The 25,005-nt window shown below is 48.9% G+C and overlaps 1 protein-coding gene across 1 annotated transcript in view; it reads right to left on the reverse strand.

Moving 5' to 3' along the window:
- Nucleotides 1-862: 862 nt before the first annotated feature.
- Nucleotides 863-25,005, reverse strand: part of SPRED2 (sprouty related EVH1 domain containing 2) — a 101,212-nt gene continuing 77,069 nt past the window's right edge. Inside the window, exons 5-6 of the mRNA XM_054383636.1 lie at nt 4,132-4,281; nt 863-1,510 (exon numbers count right to left, since the gene is read on the reverse strand). Of these exons, the coding sequence (XP_054239611.1) occupies nt 863-1,510; nt 4,132-4,281 (798 nt within the window). The remainder of the gene's footprint in view (nt 1,511-4,131; nt 4,282-25,005) is intronic.

The following is a 25,005-nucleotide window of genomic DNA, read 5'->3' on the forward strand; positions in this document are numbered from 1 at the left end:
TTTAAGGACAAAAAAAAAAAAAAAGAAAAGGAAAGGAAAAAAAAAAAGAAAACCCTAGCATTTAAGTTTCCCTTTCAAGTAGTGGTCTGAACTGATTACAGGTAAGGAGAACTTCCCAGATTCTCAATGGTTATGTGACTATGGTAACTGAGCCTTGCTTTCTGTTCACAGAACTTGAGGAACAGAGAAATAACTTCAGGTGTTTGTTGAAGGAAATGATAACGGACTCTAGAAGAGAAACTGCAGCTTCGATGGCTGTTTTGGCTTTGGAAAACAGAACAATGACCCCATAGAAAACCAGCGACAGAAATATTGTGTTGTGGTACAGGTTTGTTACTAGCACACCTTCTATACACACACAATAACTTGAGGGCAAGTTAAAATATCTTCCAAGTGAGATTTCATCCACTACACCACCCCGGTTCTGGAAATGCCAGAGCCTGCAAACATGCTCGATGGTATCAAGCAAAGCGGAGGCAAAGACGGACACGACCTGGAGATGTTCTACAAGATCCACCACCGTTTAAAGCAGTTCCTTTTCTCAAACTCATTTTTAACTGGGGGAGGGGTAAAGGGGAATTAAAAAATAAAAATAAAATAATAAAATAATATAAACATGTACAAGACAGTCTGTTTTGATTACAGATTAATAATACAAAAGTCTATGCTGTAGGTTAGTTTAGTTAGAACACTTGATGAGCAAATCAATGCAGTGTGAGCCCCAGACAACTGGACGTAGGACTGGTGGTTCCCGGATGCTGTTGGGCACAGTGGCTGCATCAAAACGAGTGACCTCAGTGCTCCAAAACCAACGTGTTCCTCTGACTACAGAAGAAACAGAACACCTCCAATGCATCTGTAGTCATCCAGCAGCTTTGTGTTTTCCACCACAGCACCTGCACATGACCCCACAGTGGTAACAAGCCCGCAGCGGCAAGTAACAGCACATACATGGAGCAATGAAAGACAAGGCGATAAGGGCCATCCACCGGAGGCAAAACATTTCATCACTGGTGTCACACGAGCAAGGATCTGTATAGTCTCCTTCTGGGTCGGACATACAGTGATAGAGCATAGTGTCTGCACACCACATGCAGCTCACTCGATGGATGCAGGTCTTGACACGGTCCGGAGCATCCTGGCACTGCCCACGCTTGTTCTCCTCATGGTTGAACATGTCCCTGCAGTACACGCACCGCGACCTCTCACCATCCTCCTTCCTCCTGGGCTTGAATTTGACAGGTTGAGTCTTTATCACAGCACCCTTGATGTCTTCACCCAGGTCAAAGTCCGAATTGTCTACATAAGGGTAAGTGTACTCATGCTTGGAGGCCTCGCTTTTGGCGAAGCGCACGTAGGAGTCCACGTCATCGGGGTCGAAGCTCTTCCCTCGCGCCGGGGCATGGCGGTAGTCCTCGTACCCGGTCATCCAGATCTTCCGCGGATTGATGCGCACGATCTCCTCGTCATCGTCCGGGAAGTTGACGTGCCGGTAGGATCGCGGGACTGACTGTGGGAGAAGCGATGGAGAGGGAGAAAAGAGAAGTGAGCTCACAGAATCAGCCAGGCTGGAAAAGACCTTCGAGATCATCGAGTCTAAACTATCACCCAACACCTTCTAAACAACTAAATCACAGCACTAAGTGTCTCAACCAGGCTTTTCTTAAACACCTCCAGGAATAGTGACTCCACCACATCCCCAGGCAGCACATTCACTCCTTCTGTGAAGAATTTCTTATTAACATCCAGCCCAAATCTCCCCTGGCACAGCTTGAGACTGTGTCCTCTTGTTCTGGTGCTGGGTGCCTGGGAGAAGAGCCCAACCCCCACCCGGCTACAACCTCCCTTCAGGGAGTTGTAGAGAGCAGTGAGGTCTTCCCTGAGCCTCCTCTTCTCCAGGCTAAACACCCCCAGATCCCTCAGCCTCTCCTCACAGAGCTATGCTCCAGACCCCTCCCCAGCTTTGTTGCCCTTCTCTGGACACATTCCAGCATCTCAACAACTTTCTTAAACTGAGGGGCCCAGAACTGGACACAGTACTCAAAGTGTGGCATAACCAGTACTGAGTACAGGGGCCAGAATGACTTCCCTGCTCCTGCTGGCCGCACTATTCCTGATGCAGGCCAGGACGCCATTGGCCTTCTTGGCCACCTGGGCACACTGCTGGTTCATGTTTAGCCTACTATCAGCCAGTACCCCCAGGTCCCTCTCTGCCTGGCTGCTCTCCAGCCACTCTGTCCCCAGCCTGCATGGGGTTGTTGTAGTCAAAGTGTAGAACCTGGCACTCAGACTTGTTAAATCTCATGCCCTTGGACTCTGCACATCTATCCAGCCTAGCAAGGTCCCTCTGCAGAGCCCTCCTACCCTCTAACAGATCAACACTTGCTCCCAACTTGGTGTCATCTTCAAACTTAATAATGATGGACTCAATCCCCTCATCCAGATCATCAATACAGATATTAAACAGGATGGGGGCCAACACTGATCCCTGGGGGACACCACTAGTGACTGGCTGCCAACTGGATGTGGCACCATTCACCACCGCTCTCTGGGCCCAGCCCTCCAACCAGTTCTTAACCCAGCTCAGAGTGAACCTGCTGTAAGCTGCCAGCTTGGCCAGGAATTTGCTATGGGTAATGGTGTCAAAGGCCTTGCTGAAGTCCAGGTAGGCTACATCACTTTGCTATCAGCAGGCACCGTGACACCGCTCAGCCCTTCTGCTCTCCTGGACTGGGGACTGCTCCCTACCCCAGCAGGGCTGCTACAGGACAAGGTTTAAACCTGATACCCAGATGGACAACCTGGGCCCTTGTTCCACCCTGGCTATGGTGTGTGGGGCTGGAGTGGTTCAACCTGGAGAAGAGGAGGAGGAGGAGAGATCTTCTCACTCTCTACAACTCCCTGAAAGAAGGTTGGATGCAGGTGAGGGGGGTCAGTTTTCTCTCCCTCGTAACAAGTCACAGAAGGAGAGGAGACGGCCTCAAGTTGCACAAGGGGAGGTTTAGATTGGGTATTAGGTAGAGTTTCTTCACCAAAAGGGTCATCAGGCACTGGCGGAGGCCGCCTAGGGCAGTGGTGGAGTCACCATCCCTGGAGATCTTTAAAAGCTGTTTGGATGAAGAGCGCAGGGAGGTGGTCTAACAGCTGTGTACAAGGAGATGTGAGGTCACGGTTGGACTCCATGATTTTAAGATCTTTTCCAATCAGGTGATTCTATGACTCTGTCTTCTCACTTAGTTAAAAACCAGTATATAGCCACAGAATGGCTCAGGTTAGAGATCATCAACTTCCCCACCATGGGCAGCCTCTCAACCTGACTTCCAATGTCCTCCAACCTGGCCTTCAACACCCGCAGGGAGGGGTCACTTACAACCTCCCTGGGCAATCTATTCCAGAGTCTCACCACCCTTGTACAGAATTTTGTCTTCTTCCCCTTGTATGCCCCTGCAGTCTCCTTTGGCTCAGGAATGAGTACAGCTGTCACAGACCTACAACGCTCTGTGTGCATGTGGCACAGCACGTCACAGTGTAAACGACTTAATTTTAAACAATTGGAAGCCATTTAAAGCTATCTTAGAAGGAAAGAGGGAGAATCACAGAATGTTAGGGGTTGGAAGGGACTTCCAGAGATCTGGAAGATCTCCCCCCTGCCAGAGCAGGATCACCTGGGGCAGGCCACACAGGAACACATCCAGGTGAGTTTTGAAAGACTCCAGAGAAGGAGATTCCACAACTTCTCTGGGCAGCCTGCTCCAGGCCTCCAGCTTGGACCTATTGTGCCTTGTACTGTCACTGGGCACCACCAAACAGAGCCTGTCCCCTCCCTCTTGACTCCCATCCCTCAGATGCTGATAGACATTGATCAGATCCCCTCTCAGCCTTCTCCTCTCCAGACTAAACAGCCCCAGGACTCTCAGTCTTTCTCCACAGCAGAGATGTTCAGGTCTCCCAGTCATCCTCATGGCTTTCTGTTACACTCTCTCCAGCAGATCCCTGTCTCTCTTGAACTGGGAAGCCCAAAACTGGACACGTAAAGGGAAGGGGTGTCTTTTAAGGATGTGGAGGGAAAACCAACCAGCCTTAGCAATGGCAGATAGCCCTTTAGGTGGCAACACTAAGAAGAAACCTTACTTGTTCTAGATGGTAGTGGTCAGAGCTGTAATGGTCGTGAAGGTGTCCACGAGTGCAAATTCTTCGATGTTCGCAGGATGCAGGAGAAGCCAAAGTCCGCACAGGCTGTTCCCTTTTCTGAGAGGAGTTTGAGGAGCTGTCTGTAGCATTCTGGAGGGGAAGGAAAAAAACCCTTCAGGCACTCAGATGTTTTGCCACTCACCAGCTCTGTGCACACCTGCAACACTGGCAGCGTGTGGCAGTAAGGCGCCTTGAACAGTTTCACGTAAGCTACTCGAAAGAGGCAGATCTCTTTGCCAGGCCTTAAAAGCTGTTGCCACACACACAAGGAAAAAATAATATGCCATGGCCCACCTGTGATGCAGTCACCAACACCACTCAGCTTTGCTTGGCATGCTGGTTGTTATGCTGGGTGTTGAGGGATGAAGAGCATTCACACTGGAAGTTCCCTCTGCAGAGCAGAGTTAAACTCTGGCAAAAGATGCAATTGTCCAAGTACTGCAGGCAGACTCAGAGAGCATCATCTGTGTGCCCAAGCTGGATCCTACTAGTTAGCCAAGCTACAAAACCACTGGAATCACAGAAACATTCAGGTTGGAAAAGACCCTCAGGATCACCCAGTCCAACCAAGAACCCTACTCGACAAGGCTCACCCCTAAACCATATCCCCAAGCACCACATCCAAACCACCTTTAAACACATCCAGGGTTGGTGACTTGAAATTAGATGGCCCAGCAAACTGAGTTTTAAAACTGTCCAGTGTAGGGGAATCTACTACTTCCAACATCTGACTATTCTCACGGGGAACAATTTTTCTTCTGGAGTCCAGTCAGAATCTCCCCAAGAGTTAGTTGGTTCACATACCATGGGTCACCTACCACACGAGGAGATGGTTTGTGTACCATGGGTCACCTACCACACAAGGAGATGGTTTGTGTACCATGGGTCACCTACCACACGAGGAGATGGTTTGTGTACCATGGGTCACCTACCACTCAAGGAGATGGTTTATGTACCATGGGTCACCTACCACACAAGGAGATGGTTTGTGTACCATGGGTCACCTACCACACAAGGAGATGGTTTGTGTACCATGGGTCACCTACCACTCAAGGAGATGGTTTATGTACCATGGGTCACCTACCACTCAAGGAGATGGTTTATATATCATGGGTCACCTACCACTCAAGGAGATGGTTTATGTACCATGGGTCACCTACCACACAAGGAGATGTTTTATGTACCATGGGTCACCTACCACACAAGGAGATGGTTTGTGTACCATGGGTCACCTACCACTCAAGGAGATGGTTTGTGTACCATGGGTCACCTACCACACAAGGAGATGGTTTGTGTACCATGGGTCACCTACCACACAAGGAGATGGTTTGTGTACCATGGGTCACCTACCACACAAGGAGATGGTTTGTGTACCATGGGTCACCTACCACTCAAGGAGATGGTTTATGTACCATGGGTCACCTACCACACAAGGAGATGGTTTGTGTACCATGGGTCACCTACCACTCAAGGAGATGGTTTATATATCATGGGTCACCTACCACTCAAGGAGATGGTTTATGTACCATGGGTCACCTACCACACAAGGAGATGGTTTATGTACCATGGGTCACCTACCACACAAGGAGATGGTTTATGTACCATGGGTCACCTACCACACAAGGAGATTGGTCTGTGTACCATGGGTCACCTACTACACAAGGAGATGGTTTATGTATCATGGGTCACCTACCACTCAAGGAGATGGTTTGTGTACCATGGGTCACCTACCACACAAGGAGATGGTTTGTGTACCATGGGTCACCTACCACACAAGGAGATGGTTTGTGTACCATGGGTCACCTACCACACAAGGAGATGGTTTGTGTACCATGGGTCACCTACCACACAAGGAGATGGTTCACCACCACACTTCTGCCCCACCCCAGTGGGGACCACATGCTCCATCCCCCTCCACAAACAAGCTGTGCTGCAGCTACGACGAGTCCAAGGGCAAGGTTTCACTTGCCACAACAGTTAGCCTGAGACGCAACCTCAAGAGTGAAGAAAAGTTGTATGGGAAGTGGGAGCAGGCAGGTTTTACCTGAAAAACCTTCTCTCCTTGTCAAGAATGCACTCTCTAAACATTATTTTCCACTGAGTCGTACCAGACACGTCCCTGACTCCAAGCACCCTCACTGTGGGTATTTGTTTCTTCTGAAAACAATGCTTGGCAAGGCTCTGCCCAAAAGGTGAGCACACCTTCAAGCATTTACCACACAGAAAGAGAGGTTGATCCTCTTGAACCAGCAGAGCACTGAACTCCCAGCTTGCTTTGTTGAAAGCAAACACACAGATCTGTTTGTGGTGTGATGTAAAGCCAGGCCGGGTTATCGGAGAGGTCCAACAAGCAGGATGAGTGTTCAATGGCTGACCCTCCCATGAGGAGCAGACTTTTAATGCAGTCTTTGCTTTGGCTGCTTCTGTCTTTAAAAAAAAAAAACCAAAAACCAAAAAACAAACCAGTACCTAGAAGCAGGACAACTCTTAAGACAGGTAACACCACCTGTAAAATGTAGCTGCATCAATACTCAAGGCTCTTTTTAAAGTGGTTTCATCATAGAATGGTCTGGGTTGGAAGGGACCTCCAAAGGTCATCCAGTCCAACCCCCCTGCACTCAGCAGGTATACTCTCCACTAGATTAGGTTGTTCAGAGCTTTGTCCAGCCTAACCATCAATATCTCCTCCAAGGGATGGGCCCTCAACTACCTCCCTGGGCAACCTGTTGCAGTGATCCACCACCCTCATGGTGCAGAACCTGTTCCTAACATGCAGTCTTAATATGCTCTTCTCCAGTATCAACCCACTGCCCCTCATCCTATCACTGCAGGCCTTTGGAAACAGTCCCTCTGCAGCCTTCTTGTAGGCTGCCTTCAGGTACTGTGCCTGGAGCCTTCTCCAGGCTGAACAACCCCAGCTCCCTCAGCCTGTCCTCATTGGAGAGGTGCTCCTGATCATCATCAGCCCCACCTTCATAACTTTAGACAAAGACACTTCAGATCTGGAGTTCAAACTCCTCAAAGCTAATTCTTGCACTTGTAACTTTAGGTACTACAACAGAGAATCATAGGATTGTTTTGGCTGAAAAAGACCTCCAAGGTCATCCAGTCCAACCATCAACTGAAGACCACCATGGCCATTGAACCATGACCCAAAGTGCCATGGCCACAGGTTTCTTGAACACCTCCAGGCATGGTGACTCCACCACCTCCCTGGGCAGCCTGCTCCAATCCCTGACCACTCTTGCAGGAAAGAAATTCTCTCTAATCTCCAACCTAAACCTCCCCTGGCACAATTTCAGACCATTTCCTCTCAATTCTATCACCTGATACTAGGGAGAAGAGACCAAGCCCCACCTCACTCCATCCTCCTTTCAGGTAATTGTAGGGAGCAAGGAGGTCTCCCCTCAACCTCCTTTTCTCCAGACACTCCCCTGCATTCTGAGAACAGTTCAAAAGAAAAGGAGCTGCTTCTACAAGCAAGTACTTTGCAGTAACATTAAACATCTCTTTGGAAAACCTGAGGGAAGTTAGGCTTTAGTTACAAGAGCAAAGAACCTCCTTTTTGTAGTGCTGTGTGTGATGCAGACCCAGAGGGTGGTCGAGTACTGGAACAAGTTACTCAGAGAGGTGGATGGGGCCCTGTTCCTGGAGATATTCAAGGTGAGGCTCTGGGCAACCTGATCTATTTGAGGAAGTCCCTGCTGACTGCAGGGGGGTTGGACTAGATGACCTTTAGAAGTCCCTTCCATCCCAGGTGATTCTATGTCAAGCTGTACTTAAAGCTTCTCAGAACAACAACAGAAAGGCACACACCCCCCAGCCCAGGCAGCTTCAGCCTGCAGCATGCTCTCTAGGTTAAACTTTGACTGGCATAAACCAGCAAGGAGGCAGGGCCTCAACACGGGGCTGTATCAACCAGCAGGACCCTTCACCTTCACTGCAACTGTGGCTGAACCCTGCTGGGACAAGCTCCAAAACCGTTGTGGGTGCTCGTGGGCAAATCAGCGAAGCTTGGGGAAATGACCCAACTGGAGAAGGCTATACATCCCAGCCAGCGACTCCTTCAGCCTCCTGGATGAAAATGAAAATGCCAGGCTGGATAGAACTGCTGGATAATCTCTGGGAGCTAGAACCAGCCCTGCCAGCAGCCTGCTGTTTACTGCATCTCACAGGAGGCAGCACTTCAGTGACAGGCAACTAGAAAAGAGGCTGCAGTGATTTTTATCTTGCCCAATTCTTATCTGCCCTTGCTTTCCTCCACACCTTACCCTCCTTCAGACCCTGCAGGGGCAACCAAGCCTGTCCCCCACGTGTTGAGATGGCTACAAAACCTGTTTGCAGCAGACCACGGAGGCTGCGTCGCTGGCCTCCATTTTTCACCTTATTAAAAATTGCTGCATTTCCACCTTCAGTGTCCTCAGCTGAGAGGGGGCACCCTGCCAACACAAACACCAACCCTGAGTGCCCAGGAAGGGACAAAGCAAGCTCTCCAAACCTGGGCTCTGCTCACTCGTCCATAAAGAAGTTCACACTGCCTCCTGCTTGGTGACATGAAGGCAACCGTGTGACAGTGTCTGCAGGGCTACCCTGCTGAACATTGAGGTACTGGAGTGGATCCAGAGAAGGGCAACAGAGCTGGTGAAGGGTCTGGAGAACACGGCTGATGAGGAGTGGGGTTATTCAACCTAGCCTATCTGCAGACTTGGTTCTGCCTCCACCCTGTGCCAATCAGGGTATTTCATAGGATCACAGCAGTGTTTTGGCAAGAAAAGACCTCCAAGGTCACCGAGTCCAACCATCAACCCAACACCACCAGGGCCACTACACACCATGTCCCAAAGTGCCACGGCCACACATTTCTTGAACACCTCCAGGGTGACTCCATCACCTCCTAGGGCAGCCTGTTCCAGTGCCTCTTGCAGCAAAGAAATTTTTCCTAATCTCCAACCTAAACCTCCCCTGGCACAGTTTCAGGCCATTTCCTCTTACCACTGATACCAGGGAGAAGAGACCAGCCCACACTTCACTGTAACCTCCTTTCAGGGAGCTGTAGAGGGCAAAGAGGTCTCCCCTCAGCCTCCTCTTCTCCACATTAAACAACCCCAGTTCCCTCAGCTGCTCCTCATTTCCACTATGGCAAGCTCACAGAGCCATGGTCAGGACAATCAAGGACACAGGATGCTTTCTCAACAACAGCAATCTAAAGAGCCTGGGTCTCTCCATCCTGGGAAAGAGACCACAGCATCACTGAATGTTAGGGGTTGGAAGGGACCTCTAGAGATCCTACCAAAGCAGGAGCATCTAGGATAGGTGAGGGAAGGGACCATGAAGATGAGAAGAAAGTCATAGAATCATAGAATTGTTTCAGTTTGAAAAGACCTCTTAGATCAAGTCCAACCACTAACCCAACACCACCATGGCCATTACAACATGTCCACACATTTCTTGAACACCTCTACTGAAATCATGAGTCTCATAGCAGCATTAGTTGGAAGAGAATATTGTCCTGGTATCCTTCAGAAGAGAGATGTTGAGGCATTCACTGAACAGACTCAGGTGAAGTTCCAACAGAAGGAGGTACTTCTATCAGAACCCACAGGCTCAGAATAAAAGGAGAATGTGACTGAGGATCAAAGGCACTATGATCTTCAGGCCTTCAGAAGCCTACTGTTCTGTCAGCACCACTCCACTGGGCCTGCACCTGCACTTGGTGACTGGGGAAACTCTGGCATGTTCTCAAGGAAAAGCCACTCTCATCTTCTGCAAAGTGCCACCAGAAGTGAATGATGGCAAGACTCTGCCAGTGATGGAAGCAGGGAACAAGTTCTGTCTCCCCACAACAAGACTGGGCCTTGGTTGGGATTTTCTACCACCTGCCTCACTGTGAAAATTTGAGGGATGATGGCAGAGGGGAAGACATGAGAGGTTTGTTGCAAATCACCCCAAAACAACTGTGGTGGGTTGAAATTTCTGCTGCCCAACACTAAATTTGCCAGACCAGCTCAGCTGGAAGCAAATGGAAGCTGTATATTTACAAGCAAAACTACAATCTACAATGGAATGCAATGAATATGTACAAAATACACAGCATTTACAAACGTACAGGGATTTACAGTTAATAAACAGCACAAGAACCCCCCCTGGGCAAAGACTAGGGGAGCTGCAACAACTTCTCCCTCCCCTGCTCCCCTTCCTTACACCCCTGTACACAAAAAGGGACAAGAGAAAGAGCAGGCAAGTTGTTAATAGCAGCCACAACAAAACAGTGCAGTCAAGGTCAGTAAGGCCAGGAGAACCATCAGCCAGAGCCAAAGAAGTGGAAGAGAGTAATTGTTTTTGTACAACTAGTTTAAGTCCCTTATCTCTCCAATTGGATTGTTTAGAGTTATCATTACTTTCCTTTTTCCACCCCAATAGTGATTTATTTACATTTACCACTTTCTGTTCAAGATCTGTGAAAAATTTTAAAGGCATAGCCTAAGACTACCACACCACCACACTTGTCTACAGGAACATGTGTAGAAAGGACATGGTCTTGAGAGACAGGCTACTTCACCAATGGGAAAACAAGTCCTAAGCTACTGAGCTGCTGGTCTGGCACTGTCTTCACAACATCACAGAATGCATTTGGTTGGAAGACACCTCCATGGTCATCCAGTCCAACCTTCCATCCAGCACTGAAGGGTCAACACTAAACCACATCCCTAAGCACAGCTCCACAGACTGCTGGAACACTCCCAGGGATGGTGACTCCAGCACTGCCCTGGGCAGACCATTCCAATGTTTGAGAACCCTTCCAGTGAAGAAGTATTTCCTGACATCCTCTAAAGCCTGTTGAAACCAATACAGCTCCAGTTATTTGTTTTCTGGGGGAAGGAACTGAAAACATGCTCAGGTGCCACAGAAGAGAAATGAACCAAAGCTGCTGGAACAGGGAAGCTGGTAAAAAACTTCATTTCAGCATGCCCTCAAATGCTCAGTTAGAGAAGTGTGTGCTGCAGGTACTAGAGCTTTGAGATTGCTGTGATAGCTGTGCAGTCTTGTGGTTTCACTGCTCAGATAACAGAATCATTAATCATGACCACAACAGCAACTTTGCAAAAGCTGTGCAACACATTTCCTGTTGCAAGTGAGCAAGCACACCTTTGGTATTAGCCAGCAATGTGCCCTCATGGCCAAGAAGGCCAATGGCATCCTAGGGTGGCTTAGAAGGGGAGTGGTTAGTAGGTTGAGAAAGGTTCTCCTCCCTCTCTGCTCTGCCCTGGTGAGACCACATCTGGAATGCTTCATCCAGTTCTGGGCCTCTCAGCTCAAGGAGGACCTCAGAGAACTGCTTGAAAAAGTCCAGCACAGAGCCACAAAGCTGCTGCAGGCAGTGGAACATCTGCCTGTGAGGACAGGCTGAGGGAGCTCTGGGGCCCTGGAGGTTGCAGCAGAGGAGCCTGAGGGGTGCCCTCGTTGCCAGCAATAAAGACGTGCAGGGCAGTGTTGGGAGGACAGAGCCAGGCTCTGCTCAGGGATGTCCAAGGACAGCACAAGGGGTAGTGGGGGCAAGCTGGAACAGAGTAGCTTCCACATGAACATAAGGAAAAACTTTTTCCCTGCAAGGGTGACAAAGGGGTAACGAGCATAAACTTGAACACAAGAAGTTCCATCTAAACATGAGGAGGAACTTCCTTTCTTTGAGGTGCTGGAGCCCTGGAGCAGATTGTCCAAAGAGGTTGTGGAATCTCTTTCTCTGGTGACATTCAAAACCCACCTGGATGTGTTCCTGTGTGACCTGCCCTGGTAGGAGGGTTGGACTGGATGATCTTTGAAGGTCCCTTCCAAGCCCAAACATTCTGTGATTCTGTGATATGACTGCTTTGAGAAACACCACCAGGTTTCTACATGCAAATGATTGCACCCTGTTAATTAAAAACAACAACCAACCAACCAAAACCAACCAACCAAAAAACCCAAACAAGCAAACAAACCCCAAACACACAAAAACTTCAACAAACTACAAAAAAAAAGAAGTGTCCCTGTTTCTCCCTCAGACTTTCAGAAGTGACTCATTAAATTAAGAAGCTGGAGTTGTTAGTAAAGAAGATTATGTTAATCATTTACTGCAGTTTACTTCTCATGGAGATGGATTTGTTACACAAGAATGGCTGGCTAATCAGGTGCCTAGCTAATATTCTGAGATAAGCATCTATCAGAAAAAAAAATGATGAGGGGGGGAAAAAAGAAAAGCCTTCTCCTGCTCCTGAGCTGGACTGATCATCTTGCCTCTAATGGCTTAACAGAATAAGTTCAACCCATGTGAAGCAACATCTGAGGGTGAGTGGGAAAAAGCAGATTCATCTCAAAATCATAGAATCACAGAATTGTCAGGGTTGGAAGGGAGCTCAAGGCTCAGCCAGTTCCAACCCCCCTGCCATGGGCAGGGACACCTCACACTCCAGCAGGTTGCTCACAGCCACATCCAGCCTGGCTGCAAAAACCTCCAGGGATGAGGCTTCCACCACATCCCTGGGCAACCTGTGCCAGGCTCTCACCACCCAACACGAAGCAATACAATCTGCAGTAGCTTATCAGAAATGGTGTGCCATAGGGAAATTGCAGAGCTCTGTCACTTGTAACTTCCAGAAGTGCTTTCAGCCAGCTAAAGCATTCACAGATTTGCTGTCAAAAATAACGATGGGTCAAAGTAAGAGGTTGTGGGTTGGTTTTTTTTCCTCCTCTTCAGGATTTTAATGGTTACAAAAGGTGGTGAGGAGATGGGGAAACAGAAGTATCATGATGTAGTGGTCCTAAAGGAACGAAGAAGCTGTGCCAGCCGTAGAGCGCTGTGGGCTGGAAGGGACCTTAAAGATCATCTAGCTCCAATCACCCCACCCATGGAGGAGGGACATCGTCCACTAGCCCAGGCTGCTCAAGGCCCTGTCTAGCCTGGGTCTGAACACCTCCAGGGAGGGGGCACCTACAACCTCTCTGGACAACCTATTCCAGGCTCTCACCACCCTCACTGTAAAGAATTTCTTCCCAATCTCCAGTCTAAATCTCTCCTCTTCCAGCTTTACTCCATTCCCTTTTGTCCTCAAACCCACAATACACTACAAGCCCTTGTAAAAAGTGCCTCCCCAGCCTGGCCTTTGCAAAGCAGAAGCCCTCCACATTTCATCCTGCTCTCTATTGCCATGCTCAGCTTTGCTTATCTCCCACTGCTGTGCAAGCCTGCTCAGTGCAGCATCCACATCGGAGAGGGACTGTTGGCATGCAGCGTAGAAATGCAAAACTTGGTGGAGGCTCAAGGTCTCTTTGTCACCAAGGCAGCCTTCTGCAACAGCTTGGAGAAGAGGAGGATAAAAGGGGGACCTTATCAATGCTTACAAATAGCTAAGGGGTGGGTGTCAGGAAGGTGGGGCCAGACTCTTGTCAGTGGTCCCCAGTGACAGGACGAGGTAATGAGTGTAAACTTGGACACAGTAAGTTCCATCTAAACATGAGAAGGAACTTCTTTTACCTTGAAGGTGATAGAGCACTAGTACAGGCTGCCCAGAGAGGTGGTGGAGTCTCTCTGGAGACTTTCAAGGCCTGCCTAGACATGTTCCTATATGATCTGCTTTAGGTGATCCTGCTCTGGCAGAGGAGTTGGGACTTGATCTTCAGCTGTGAGGATGACTGTGCGACTTGAACATCTGTCCTATGAAGAAAGACTGAGAGACCTGGAGGTGCTTAATCTTGAGAAGAGAAGGCTGAGAGCAGATCTGATCAATGTCTATAAATATCTGAGGGCTGGGTGTCAAGGGGCCAGGCTCTGCTTGGTGGTGCCCAGTGACAGGACAAGGCACAACAGGTCCAAGCTGGAACCCAGGAGGTTCCACCTCAACATGAGGAAACTCTTCTTTATCGCGAGGGTGCTGGAGGACTGGAGCAGGCTGCCCAGAGAGGTTGTGGAGTCTCCTTCTCTGGAGACTTTCCAAACCCTCCCTGAATGTGTTCCTGTGTGCCCTGCTTTGGGTGATTCTGCTCTGGCAGGGGGGTTGGACTGGCTGATCTCTGGAGGTCCCTTCCAACACCTACCATTCTGTGATTCTGTGAACAGCAAAACCTCCTCACAGCAGCTCCTGTGTTAACTTTGCCAAGCCTGGACATGTTAAAGAGAAGCCAACTGCCATCTGAAAAGACAGGACAGGACAAGAAACCCCCAGCTCCCTCACCAATTCATGGCTTGGGGATGAGCCTGGAAAAGTAACAGGCAGCAAACTGCAGCCTCCCCACCAGCCGCAGCCTGACCACCCCTGGCTAAGGCCTGCGCCATGAGCTCCCGGCAGGCAGCTGGAGCCCTCTGCTTGCATGCTCTGCCCAGGTGTGATCCCTTGGGAGCCCCAGCACAAGCCAGCTCCGCTTTGCTTGGCCTTTTTCACTCACTGAAATCAGGGAAAACACAGCTGTGCTATCACCACGGAAAGGACAAATGATAAAGCTGGTGAAAAGCTTCAGAGAGTGTGCAGCGCTCAGCCCAGCGCCCATCTGAAGTTTATCTGCAGAGCCTCCGCTGCTGATGGACTTCACAAAAAGGAAGTGCCAGAGTTGTTTTGGATGCGTGGCAAAAAAACTTCCACCTTCCAAAGAAATTCAGATAAAATATAGTCTCCCAGAACTCCCTCAGTTTAACCTTGCCAAAAGAAGTCCTTCCTTTCAGCTTTTCTTTTTGCTTGTTTGTTTTTTAAAGCCTAAAGAGATACAGCACTTCCGACTTCATAGAGGGAGACAACAAACAGATTCATAGAATGGGTTGGGTTGGAAAGGACCTTGAAGATCATCTAGTTCCAACCCCCTGCCATGGGCAGGGACACCCTCCCCTAGACCAGGGTGCTCAAGGCCTCATCCAACCTGGCCTTGAACACTCCCAGGGAGAGGGCATCCATGACCACTCTGTGCAACCTGTTCCAGTGTCACCACTCTCATGGTGACCAACTTCTTCCTTCCCAGAAGACACCCTTCACCTTGCCCTCAGTGCCCTGTTGGGCTAGAGCACTGTTTCAATAGAAGGAAGTCTTTATATCAGATACTTGCAAGGCAAACCCAGAATATTTTAAGAGGAAAAAGCCCCAAACCACAAGTCCCAGTTGCTGGGGCAGCCCCCCAGTGGGATGCAGCCAGCCTACCCATGAGGAGCTCATGTCCTCATCAATGAGCAGGGACACCTCCAACTACATCAGGCTGCTAAGGACCATGTCAAGTCTGATCTTGAATGGCTCCACGGATGGGGCCTCAAGCACAGCCCTGGGCAGCCTGTGCCAGTGTCTCATCACTCTCCTTGTGCACAACTTCCTCCTCATGCCCAACCTAAATCTGCCCTGCTCCAGTTTCAAACCACTGCCTCTGGTCCTATCACTCCAAGCCCTTCAAAGCAGTCCCTCCCCAGCCTTCCTGTAGGGCCCCCTCAGATATTGAAATGTAGTGCATGAGGGTTGGACAACACGACCTTTGAGGGTCCTTTCCAACACAATGCAATTTGTGAATCTGGAGAGCCTCTCCTTACCATGACTCCTGTGCTTCCTTCTTCATTCCCTTACTCCTCCTTGCTGTGGCCTGATTGGGTTTCTCCATGCTGAGAAGAGCTACATTGCTTTGGTGGGACCTTATTACCTAAACCTGGGAATGGTTTAAACCAACCAAGTGCTTACAGTCATCAGGGACAGAGACATGCTTTGCCTTTTTTGCATGAAGGGTTCTGTTAATCTGTTTATGCAGTGGAAATGACACCTCAGAGCAGGCTACAGCATTGTTGGGATGATCAGCTGCCCAGTATTTGTGTTTGCACAGCTCTCAGAAGATTAGCAGAGCCTCCCTCCTCTAACAAGTAACACTAGCCACATTACCACAGCTGTCCTCTGCTGAGGCCATGAGAGACAGCCACCAAGGACCATATCATTGTGGTGGGGTGATGGAACCTGTTTCTCCTTCCCATCAGTCCCAACACCTGCTCTGTGTGCATGCTTGGGTGGAGAAACCACAGGAATCTGGCCCCAAATCATTTTTGTACCAGTTCCCTGACCTCAGCTGACCACCTGTAGAGGGCTGTGCCCTGATGGCACAGGAAGGTCTCCAGGCAAAGAAGGGGGTAGAGACAGGGGGTCTGGAGAGGTGGGTGCCAGGCTGCTCCTTTAAATCCTTTCATCTTTGACCCTCTTGTCAAGATTGCTGCAATGAATTTGGACATCAGGAGGAAGCTCTTCGCAATCAGAGTGGGAAAACACTGGAACAGGTTGCCCAGGGATGTGGTTGAGGTCTCGTCCTTGGAGACACTGAAGATCAGACTCAGTGTGGCCCTGGGCAGCCTGATCTAGTTGGAGGTGTCCCTGCTGAGTGCAGGGGGTTGGCAAAACGACCTTTGAAGGTCCCTTCCAACCCAATGCAATCTGTGAATCTGGAGATATTCAAGGTGAGGCTCAACACACCTCTGCTCAACCTGATCTAGTTGAGGATGTCTCTGCCTACTGCAGGGGGGGCTGGACTAGATGACCTTTGGAGGTCCCTTCCAAACCAGGCCATTCTGTGGTTCTGTAATCTGAACTTTTGAAAGCACTAGCTCCCAATTTTAAGGGGTTAGCAGGCAAACTCAGCACCTGTAATGCTGCTGAGAAGCTTTCCTTTTGAAAAAAAAGCTTTTCCTTTCCAGGTAGGGATGCTAGGGAATACAGGAGCAAAGCTGAGAGTGGGAGTGTTACAACACTGGGGCTGGCAAGAGCCTGCAGTGCTGCTGAGGGCAGCCAGGAACAGAAGGCTCCACATAGCTCAGCAATGAATCTCAGCTCTTTGATATGAGAACGTCCAAGGGAGGGCTGAAGAAGAAAATCACAGAATCACAGAACATTAGAGGTTGGAAGGGACCTCCAGAGATCATCGAGGTCCCTGCCAAAAGCAGGATCACCCAGGGTAGCCCACACAGGAATGTATCCAGGTGGGTTTTGAAAGTCTCCAGAAAAGGAGACTCCACAACCTCTCTGGGAAGCCTGTTCCAGGGCTCTGTCACCCTCACTGTAAAGAAGTTTCTCCTCATGTTGAGCTGAAATCTTCTATGTTCAAGTTTGCATTCATTGTTCCTTGGCTTATTACTATGCACCACCAAAAAGAGATTGGTCCTCTCCACTTGACCCCCAGCCCTCAGCTATCGATAAGACATTGATCAGATCTCTCTCAGCCTTTTCCTCTTCAGACTAAACAGCCCCAGGGCTCTCAGTCTCTCTTCACAGGGGAGATGCTGAAGTCCCCTAACCATCCTTGTGGCTCTCCATTGGACTCTCTCCAGCAGGTCTCTGTCTCTCTTGACTTGGGGAGCCCAAAACTGGACACAGTATCCCACATGTGGTCTCACTAGGGCTGAATAGAAGGGCAAGAGAAGCTCCCCAGCCCTGTTGGCCACACTTTTCTCACTGCACCCTAGGGTCCCACTGGCTCTCCTGGCCACAAGGCCACATTGCTGTCCCGTGGAGAACTTGCTGCCCACCAGCACTCCAAGGTCTTTCTCCATGGAGCTGCTTCCCAGCAGGGAAGATCTTTATAAAATGCTAATAAAGATTAGATTACTTAAACTGAAAGAATCAGTGCACCCAATCCATGCCTTTGCCATACACAGATTGAACCCTGCAGCCTCTAAGTTTAGCAGCACACTCCTCCTATGTAGCATCCCAGGTTACAAATGGAGGGGAAAGAAACCCCAGTTAAATGCAAACTTCCCATAGCAGGCTGATAGGATATTTTAAGAAGGCAGTTAGGGGTCATTTATTCACACAGTTATGAGCATCCACATTATTTTAGCTGGAATTCATCACCAAAATAGCACCCAACAGCTGATGCAGAACTTTTAAAATACCCTCTTCACAGGCACTGCAAAATCTATCAGGCTCTGCTTCGAAGTGCTGTGGTACTTATTTACTTCTGCCCTTCCTTTTCCTTCTGCAGGCAGAAGCAGACAGATGAACTGCTTCCTATCATCACTTCTGATTTCATTTTCATGAAATATTTATGAGTCAAGGGGCGAGCAGACCCTTGGCAAAACACATTAGGCAGGTGAGGGAAGGAAACAGGGCTGTTTAGATGCAGTTGTTGGTAATGAACTTCTGTACTGGGCAGAGGTTCCCTTCTGAGCTCCCTGAGAATGCTCTTTCTGTTCTGTTGTTTGTCCTCAGGCACTGGGGACAGAGGGAACACCAAACTGCAGTATTTTGCCAGTCAGAAGGTTGTTGGTAGTTTTCTTTGAAAGAACGAAAGGGTGAGCCTGTCACTATAAACAAAAAATCCTTCTTGAAGCCTCCTGGACAAGCACATTTCATTGTTTAGCATTACCAAACTCACTGCCCATAAAAAATAATCCAAACAGAAAGCAGAGGATTTTGGAGAGGATGCAACCAAGTTAGGGTTAAACTTGCAAAACTCAGGTGTGCACTCCAAGCAGCCTGAACTCTTTATGTTTTAGGGTTTCTTCCCTCTCTCTCTCCTCTTTTCTCTCCTCCTCTCCCTCTTGTATTTTCTTTCTTAATTTAGTTTTCCATTTCTTTCCTTTCTTTCTCTTTTTTTCCTATTCCATTCTTTCTCCTTTCCTTTTTCCTTTCTCCTTTGCTTTTTCCTTTCTCCTTTCCTTTTCCTTTTTCCTCTCCTTTCCTTCTCCTCCCTTCCCTCTTCATTTTCCTTTCCTTTCCTGCCTGTTACAGGAGACAACAGACTCCAAGCAGATCTGCCAGTGTTGAAACAGCACGTGGAAATTACAGGCTCCCTCACGAAGAGGAGGGCAACGCAGCCTTTTTTTTTCTGTGGTTCCGACTCAGCCCCTTTCATATCACTGCCAAGCAGATGTTCCAGCTCGGCACCAGCAGCCAAATGCTTTCCCTCCTCTAAATCAGGCATTGAGGCTGGGATGCCAGGGCCAAGCACGGCTGTGCCCGCTCGGCTCCCGACCCACATCCCTCTGGCCACACCAGCGCTGCCAGGGTGTGTGCCAGGCAGTGATTCCCTAATCCTTTCTCAAGCTCTCAGACATCGCTCTGTGCCCTGGCTGCCAAGGCTGCCTCTTCCCAGCCATGTTTACACCCTGCTCTGCCTTGTCACCTTCAGAGGCATTGCCCAGGGCCAGGCAAGACACCCCAAATCCAGTCAGCATTCCTGGCACCTCCTCCCAGGAGTGCCCTGGGACAAAGCATTTTGCTGTAACGCAGAGATTGACTACATCACAGTCACAGAGATTGTAGCCTGCAAATAGAGCTGCTTGCTGAAAGTAACCTCCTAAGGCTGCGTATCAGTGTGAGGTAGAAAAAGGTGAGCTCTTGTCTTTGGGAAATTTCCAAGTTCCCTGTGGCCAAAAGAAAGGACCAGAGGCTACAGAGGCTAACTGCATGGCCCAGATCAAAGAAGGAATCTAATGGAAAAGTACAGTAATATCAACTATGGATTTTCAAGGTAAAAACCTAACAATTGAACATAACACACCCCCAATGACACCACCTCACCTACCCTGTGCTCTCCTTGTCCCAGTCATAGAATCACTGAATCACTTCGGATGTAAAAGACCTTTAGGATCCAGCACCTAACTCTACCAAGGCTGGTGCTAAGCCACCCTCAGCACCGTATCTCTGCCTCTTTGAAACACCTGCAGGGGTGAGGATTCAGCCACCCCTGTGGGCAGCCTGTTCTCTGTTAAGGATGAATTTTTGCAGCAGCGACATGAAGTAGTAAAATAGCACAAATACCAAGCCACAAGTTAAACAACCACCTTGTACTGTGGGAGCAAGCACAGCAGAGGTCTGCAGTGAAGCTGTCCTGCAGGCTGAAGGGCAGACAACAAATTTCAGGTGGCACAGTGAGTATTATAGGGTGGTAGAGGCTTTTTGCCACCTGCTTTGCCGACTGCCCTCAGTGCTTCTGCTTCTCTGGCCCTACAGCATCCAAAGAGCTACACCACTGGAAAAGTATCTGCTTTCTTTTTTAGGGCTAGTTTTGGCTTCACTTCACTGGGCTGCCCCATGCTGCTAAACCATGCTGGTAAAGGGGACAGCAGGAACCACTCTCCACTCCCTGGCTCTCAGTGGTGCTGGGGACAACGATGCATCAGTCAAGTTGCATCATATAATCACAGACTTGGTTTGGTTGGAAAAGCCCTTCAAGATCATCCAGTTCAACCATTCTTTAACTCTGCCAAGGCTAGGGCTAAACCATTTCCCTCAGCACCACATCTCTGCCTCTTTGAAACACCTCCAGGAACAGGGATTAAACCACCTTCCTGACGAACCTGTTCCATTCTGAGGCTGTGGTTCCATGTACAGCACTAAGATGACTCCTGCAACCCCATTCCTGCTCCTTCTCACCAGCTCTCCTCTTGGCATAGCTGTGCTGCAATAATTAGGTGGGGGGAACCAAGTTGGCTGGGAAACAACTTGTTTTTCATGGGCATTTTGCCTCAGATCAGGTGCTCCTTACATAATTATAGAATGACAGGGGTTGGAAGTGACCTCTGGAGATCATCGAGTCCAACCGCCCTGACAAAGCAGAATTACCTAGGGCAGGAACACATCCAGGTGGGTTTTGAAAGTCTCCAGAAAAGGAAACTCCACAACCTCCCTGGGCAGCTTGCTCCAGTGCTCCATCACTCTCTCTGTAAGGATGTTTCTCCTCACATTGAGGTGGAACCTCCTGCATTCCATCTTTGGAACCCATTGCCCCTTGTCCTGTCACAGGAAAGCACTGAAAAGAGCCTAGCCCCCCTTCATCTTGACACCCACCCTATAGACATTCCTAAATCCCCTCTCAGCCTTCTCTTCTCCAGGTTAAACAGCTCCAGGGCTCTCAGCCTTTCTTCATAGAAGAAGAAATGCCCAAGGAAGCACAGCTGAACAAAAGGAAGGCTGAAACAAGAAGTGCACAAACCCTGCCAGTGAAGCTCTGTTGCCAAGCTGAGGCAGGCAAACCCAGCTTGCTGCAAACACCATAAAAGATGAGTTGTGCTTGCTAACAGTCCTCCTGCCTGAGGGCAAGGGCTTAGAGCCATGCAAGGGAAACAGTGGAGGTCACAGAAGCTGCTTTTGGGGAGGAACAGTAGTGTCACCTTCAGCAAGGAGTCCCAGAGATGGTTTGTTGACAGCCAGCAATTCAGGCTCCACAGCCCTCTGTATCCCCCTTTACCTGAGCTGCTGCTATGGCCTGCAAGCTGATGTGCTAAATCCCACAGAATGACATAATGGTGAGGGATGGAAGGGATCTCTGAAGACCATCTGATCCAGCACCCTGCTAGAGCAGGATCACCCAGAGTAAATCACACTGCAATTAGTCATCCAGGCAGCTGTGGAATCTTGCCAGAGATGGGGAGACCCCACAACCTCCCTGGGCAGCCTGTTCCTGTGCTCTGCCACTCTCACAGGGAAGAAGTTTTTCCTTATGTTTACAGGGAACCTCCTCTGCTCCATTTGGTGTCCATTTCCCCTCCCTGTCCTGTCACAAGAAGAGTCTGGCTCCACCCTCCTGATACTCACCTTTAGCATTAGTGGGGAGATCTCAGCATTAAGGAGATCCCCTCTCTGTTTCCTCCAGGCTAAGCAGCCCCAGCTCTCTCAGCCTTACAGGGAAAGGCTCCAGACCCCTCAGCATCTGAGTGCCTCCCTGCTGGACTCTCTCCTGTGGTTCCTCGTCCTTTTGGAACTGGGGAACCCAGAGCTAGATGCAGTATTCCAGATGAGGGGGAATAGTTTTAAGCTGAGGGAGCATAGGTTTAAACTGTATCTTAGAAAGAAGTTCCTTCAGTACAAGGGTGGTAAGACTCTGGAATAGGGTACCCAGGGAGGTTGTGGATGCCTCCTCCCTGGAGTGTTCAAGGCCAGGTTTGATGAGGTCTTGAGCAGCCAAATCTAGTTGTGAGGCACCCCTGCCCATGACAGAGAGGTTGGGAGTAAATGATCTCTGAGGAGCCTTTCATCCTAAGCCATTCTATGATTCTATTCTACGATTCTAGGAGGCCTTACCAGGGCAGAGCAGAGGAGGAGGAGAATCTCCCTTGACTGGTCATACTCTTCTAGTAAACTGATACAGGTTAAAAAAAAAAAAAAAGAATGCTTTTAAAAAGGTTAAAAAAAAAAAAAGAAGAAGAAAAGGGAGAAAATCTCTTCCCCCTCCATTCTACTGTACATCAAGAAAGGGCAATTTCATCTTGGCTGTGTTGTGTTTCTGACACATTTGTGCCTTAAGCACACAAATGCACTAAAGCATTCAGCTCTAGATGAATTAAAAGGGCACATGCTCATAAACAGCTACACACTTTAACTCATCACACAGTTTAAGTTGATTATTACACAGCCTAATTAGGTTTTCTTCAGAAGGCAAACAGGCAGCTAGCTGATTGCAGGTGTGAAATGGTGCCATGACACACTCAGCTCATGAATTCATCTGCTAGAGACTACAGCAGATTCCCTTTTGGCCAAGGGATCCTACAGCCAGGTTTGCTGGTGAACTTTCTCATCCTACAGGCAGAGCTGCTGGTGAACTTTATCATCCTGAAGCCTCAAGTGACTGAATATTGCTAGAAAAGAGGCTTTCTGGTAATCTGAAGATTACTTAAATGAATATATGCCTGGTTATGGAAAATAGTTAAATAGAATGTAACAAAATAATTAAATAGAATATCAAACAGAGAGTTGGTGCATTAAAATGTGCCACTACAGCACAAGGAAAGGGGAAAGCTGGTCTTAAAAAGAGAGAGAAAGAAAGGAAGAGAGAAAGGGAGAGAGAAAGAGAGAGAGAAAGAGAGAGAGAAAGAGAGAGAGAAAGAGAGAGAGAAAGAGAGAGAGAAAGAGAGAGGGAAAGAGAGAGGGAAAGAGAGAGGGAAAGAGGGAGGGAAAGAGGGAGGGAAAGAGGGAGGGAAAGAGGGAGGGAAAGAGGGAGGGAAAGAGGGAGGGAAAGAGGGAGGGAAAGAGGGAGGGAAAGAGGGAGGGAAAGAGGGAGGGAAAGAGGGAGGGAAAGAGGGAGGGAAAGAGGGAGGGAAAGAGGGAAAGAGGGAAAGAGGGAAAGAGGGAAAGAGGGAAAGAGGGAAAGAGGGAAAGAGGGAAAGAGGGAAAGAGGGAAAGAGGGAAAGAGGAAAGAGGGAAAGAGGGAAAGAGGGAAAGAGGGAAAGAGGAAAGAGGGAAAGAGGAAAGAGGGAAAGAAGGAAAGAAGGAAAGAAGGAAAGAAGGAAAGAAGGAAAGAAGGAAAGAAGGAAAGAAGGAAAGAAGGAAAGAAGGAAAGAAAGAAAGAAAGAAAGAAAGAAAGAAAGAAAGAAAGAAAGAAGAAAGAAAGAAAGAAAGAAAGAAAGAAAGAAAGAAAGAAAGAAAGAAAGAAAGAAAGAAAGAAAGAAAGAAAGAAAGAAAGACCTGACAAAAATCTCCTTTGAAGTGCTGGGCAAAGTGAACAGAACTCAGAACTTTAATGGTGCACAAATTAAAACACTTACCAGTTCTGGCAAGATACAGCTATAAGGAAACTTCCATCACAGCAAAAGATCAAATTTCAGCTTCCTGCAGGATATATCCCAATCCCAGCACAGGATCAACTATGTTTGCGTGTGGGAATGGTACAGAGCCAGAAAATACAGTACAAAAATGGTCTTGAGAGGAAGAATTGTGACAAGAGAAATTGCTTACCCTCAGCAAAGCAGCTCAGCACATCCAAGTCACTGCTATAATTAGCCCCGTAAGAACGACACGACAGGAAGGCTTGGAATATCTGAGAGCAACACAGATCTGTTCTGCTTCTCTTTAGCATCTTTATCAATGATCTGGATGAGCAGATCAAGGCAGCCTCAGTCAGCTTGCAGATGGCACTGAGCTGGGAGGCAGTGTGGAGCTGCTGGAGGGCAGGAAGGCTCTGCAGAGGGACCTGCACAGGCTGCAGCCATGGGATGAGGCCAATGGGATGGGAGCCAACAAGGCCAAGGGCTGGGTCCTGCACTTGGGGCACAACCACCCCAGGAAGGCTGCAGGCTTGGGGCAGAGGGGCTGGAAAGTGCCCAGCAGAGAGAGGCCTGGGGGTGTTGGTGTGCAGCTGGCTGGAGAGGAGCCAGGGGGTGCCCAGGTGGGCAAGGAGGCCACCAGCAGCCTGGCCTGGATTGCAACAGTGTGACCAGCAGGAGCAGGGAAGAGAAGGCAACCCTGGGCTCTGTGCCTTGAATACTGTGTTCAGTTTTGTGATCCTCACTACAAAAAGGACACTGAGGTGCTGGAGTGGGTCCAGAGAAGGGAAATGAGGGGCTGGTGAAGGGGTCTGGAGAACAGGTCTGGTGAGGAGCAGCTGAGGGACCTGCAGTTCCTTAGTTTGGAGAAAAGGAGGCTAAGAAGAGACCTCACTGCTCTCTACAACTCCCTGAGAGGAGGTTGGAGCAAAGTGGGTGTTAATCTCTTCTCCCTCAGTCACAGGATGAAAGGAAATGGCCTCAAGTTCAACAAGGGAAGATTTAGGTTGGACATTAGAAGAAACTTCTTGACTGAAAGGGTTCTCAATCACTCAGGGAGGTATGTGAATCCCCATCACTGGAGATGTTCCAAAGATGCAGAGATGTGGTGCTGAGGGACATGGTTTAGCACCAGACTTAGTAGAGTTAGAGAATGGTTGGACCTGATGATCTTAAAGGTCTTTGCCAACTGAAACTGTTCTATGATTTCACAAACTGTTACTGAAAAAGAGATGCTGCTTGCTTTCATTCAGACACCCCAAACACCCCAAAACTCTCAGTAGGCTGATACTTGCAGGCAAGGAAAGAGGGAAAAGAAAGGGGGAAAAGAAAGGGGGAAAAGAAAGGGGGAAAAG

This window comes from Indicator indicator, chromosome 9 (assembly GCF_027791375.1).
Source record: "Indicator indicator isolate 239-I01 chromosome 9, UM_Iind_1.1, whole genome shotgun sequence".
Classification (NCBI taxonomy): domain Eukaryota; kingdom Metazoa; phylum Chordata; class Aves; order Piciformes; family Indicatoridae; genus Indicator; species Indicator indicator.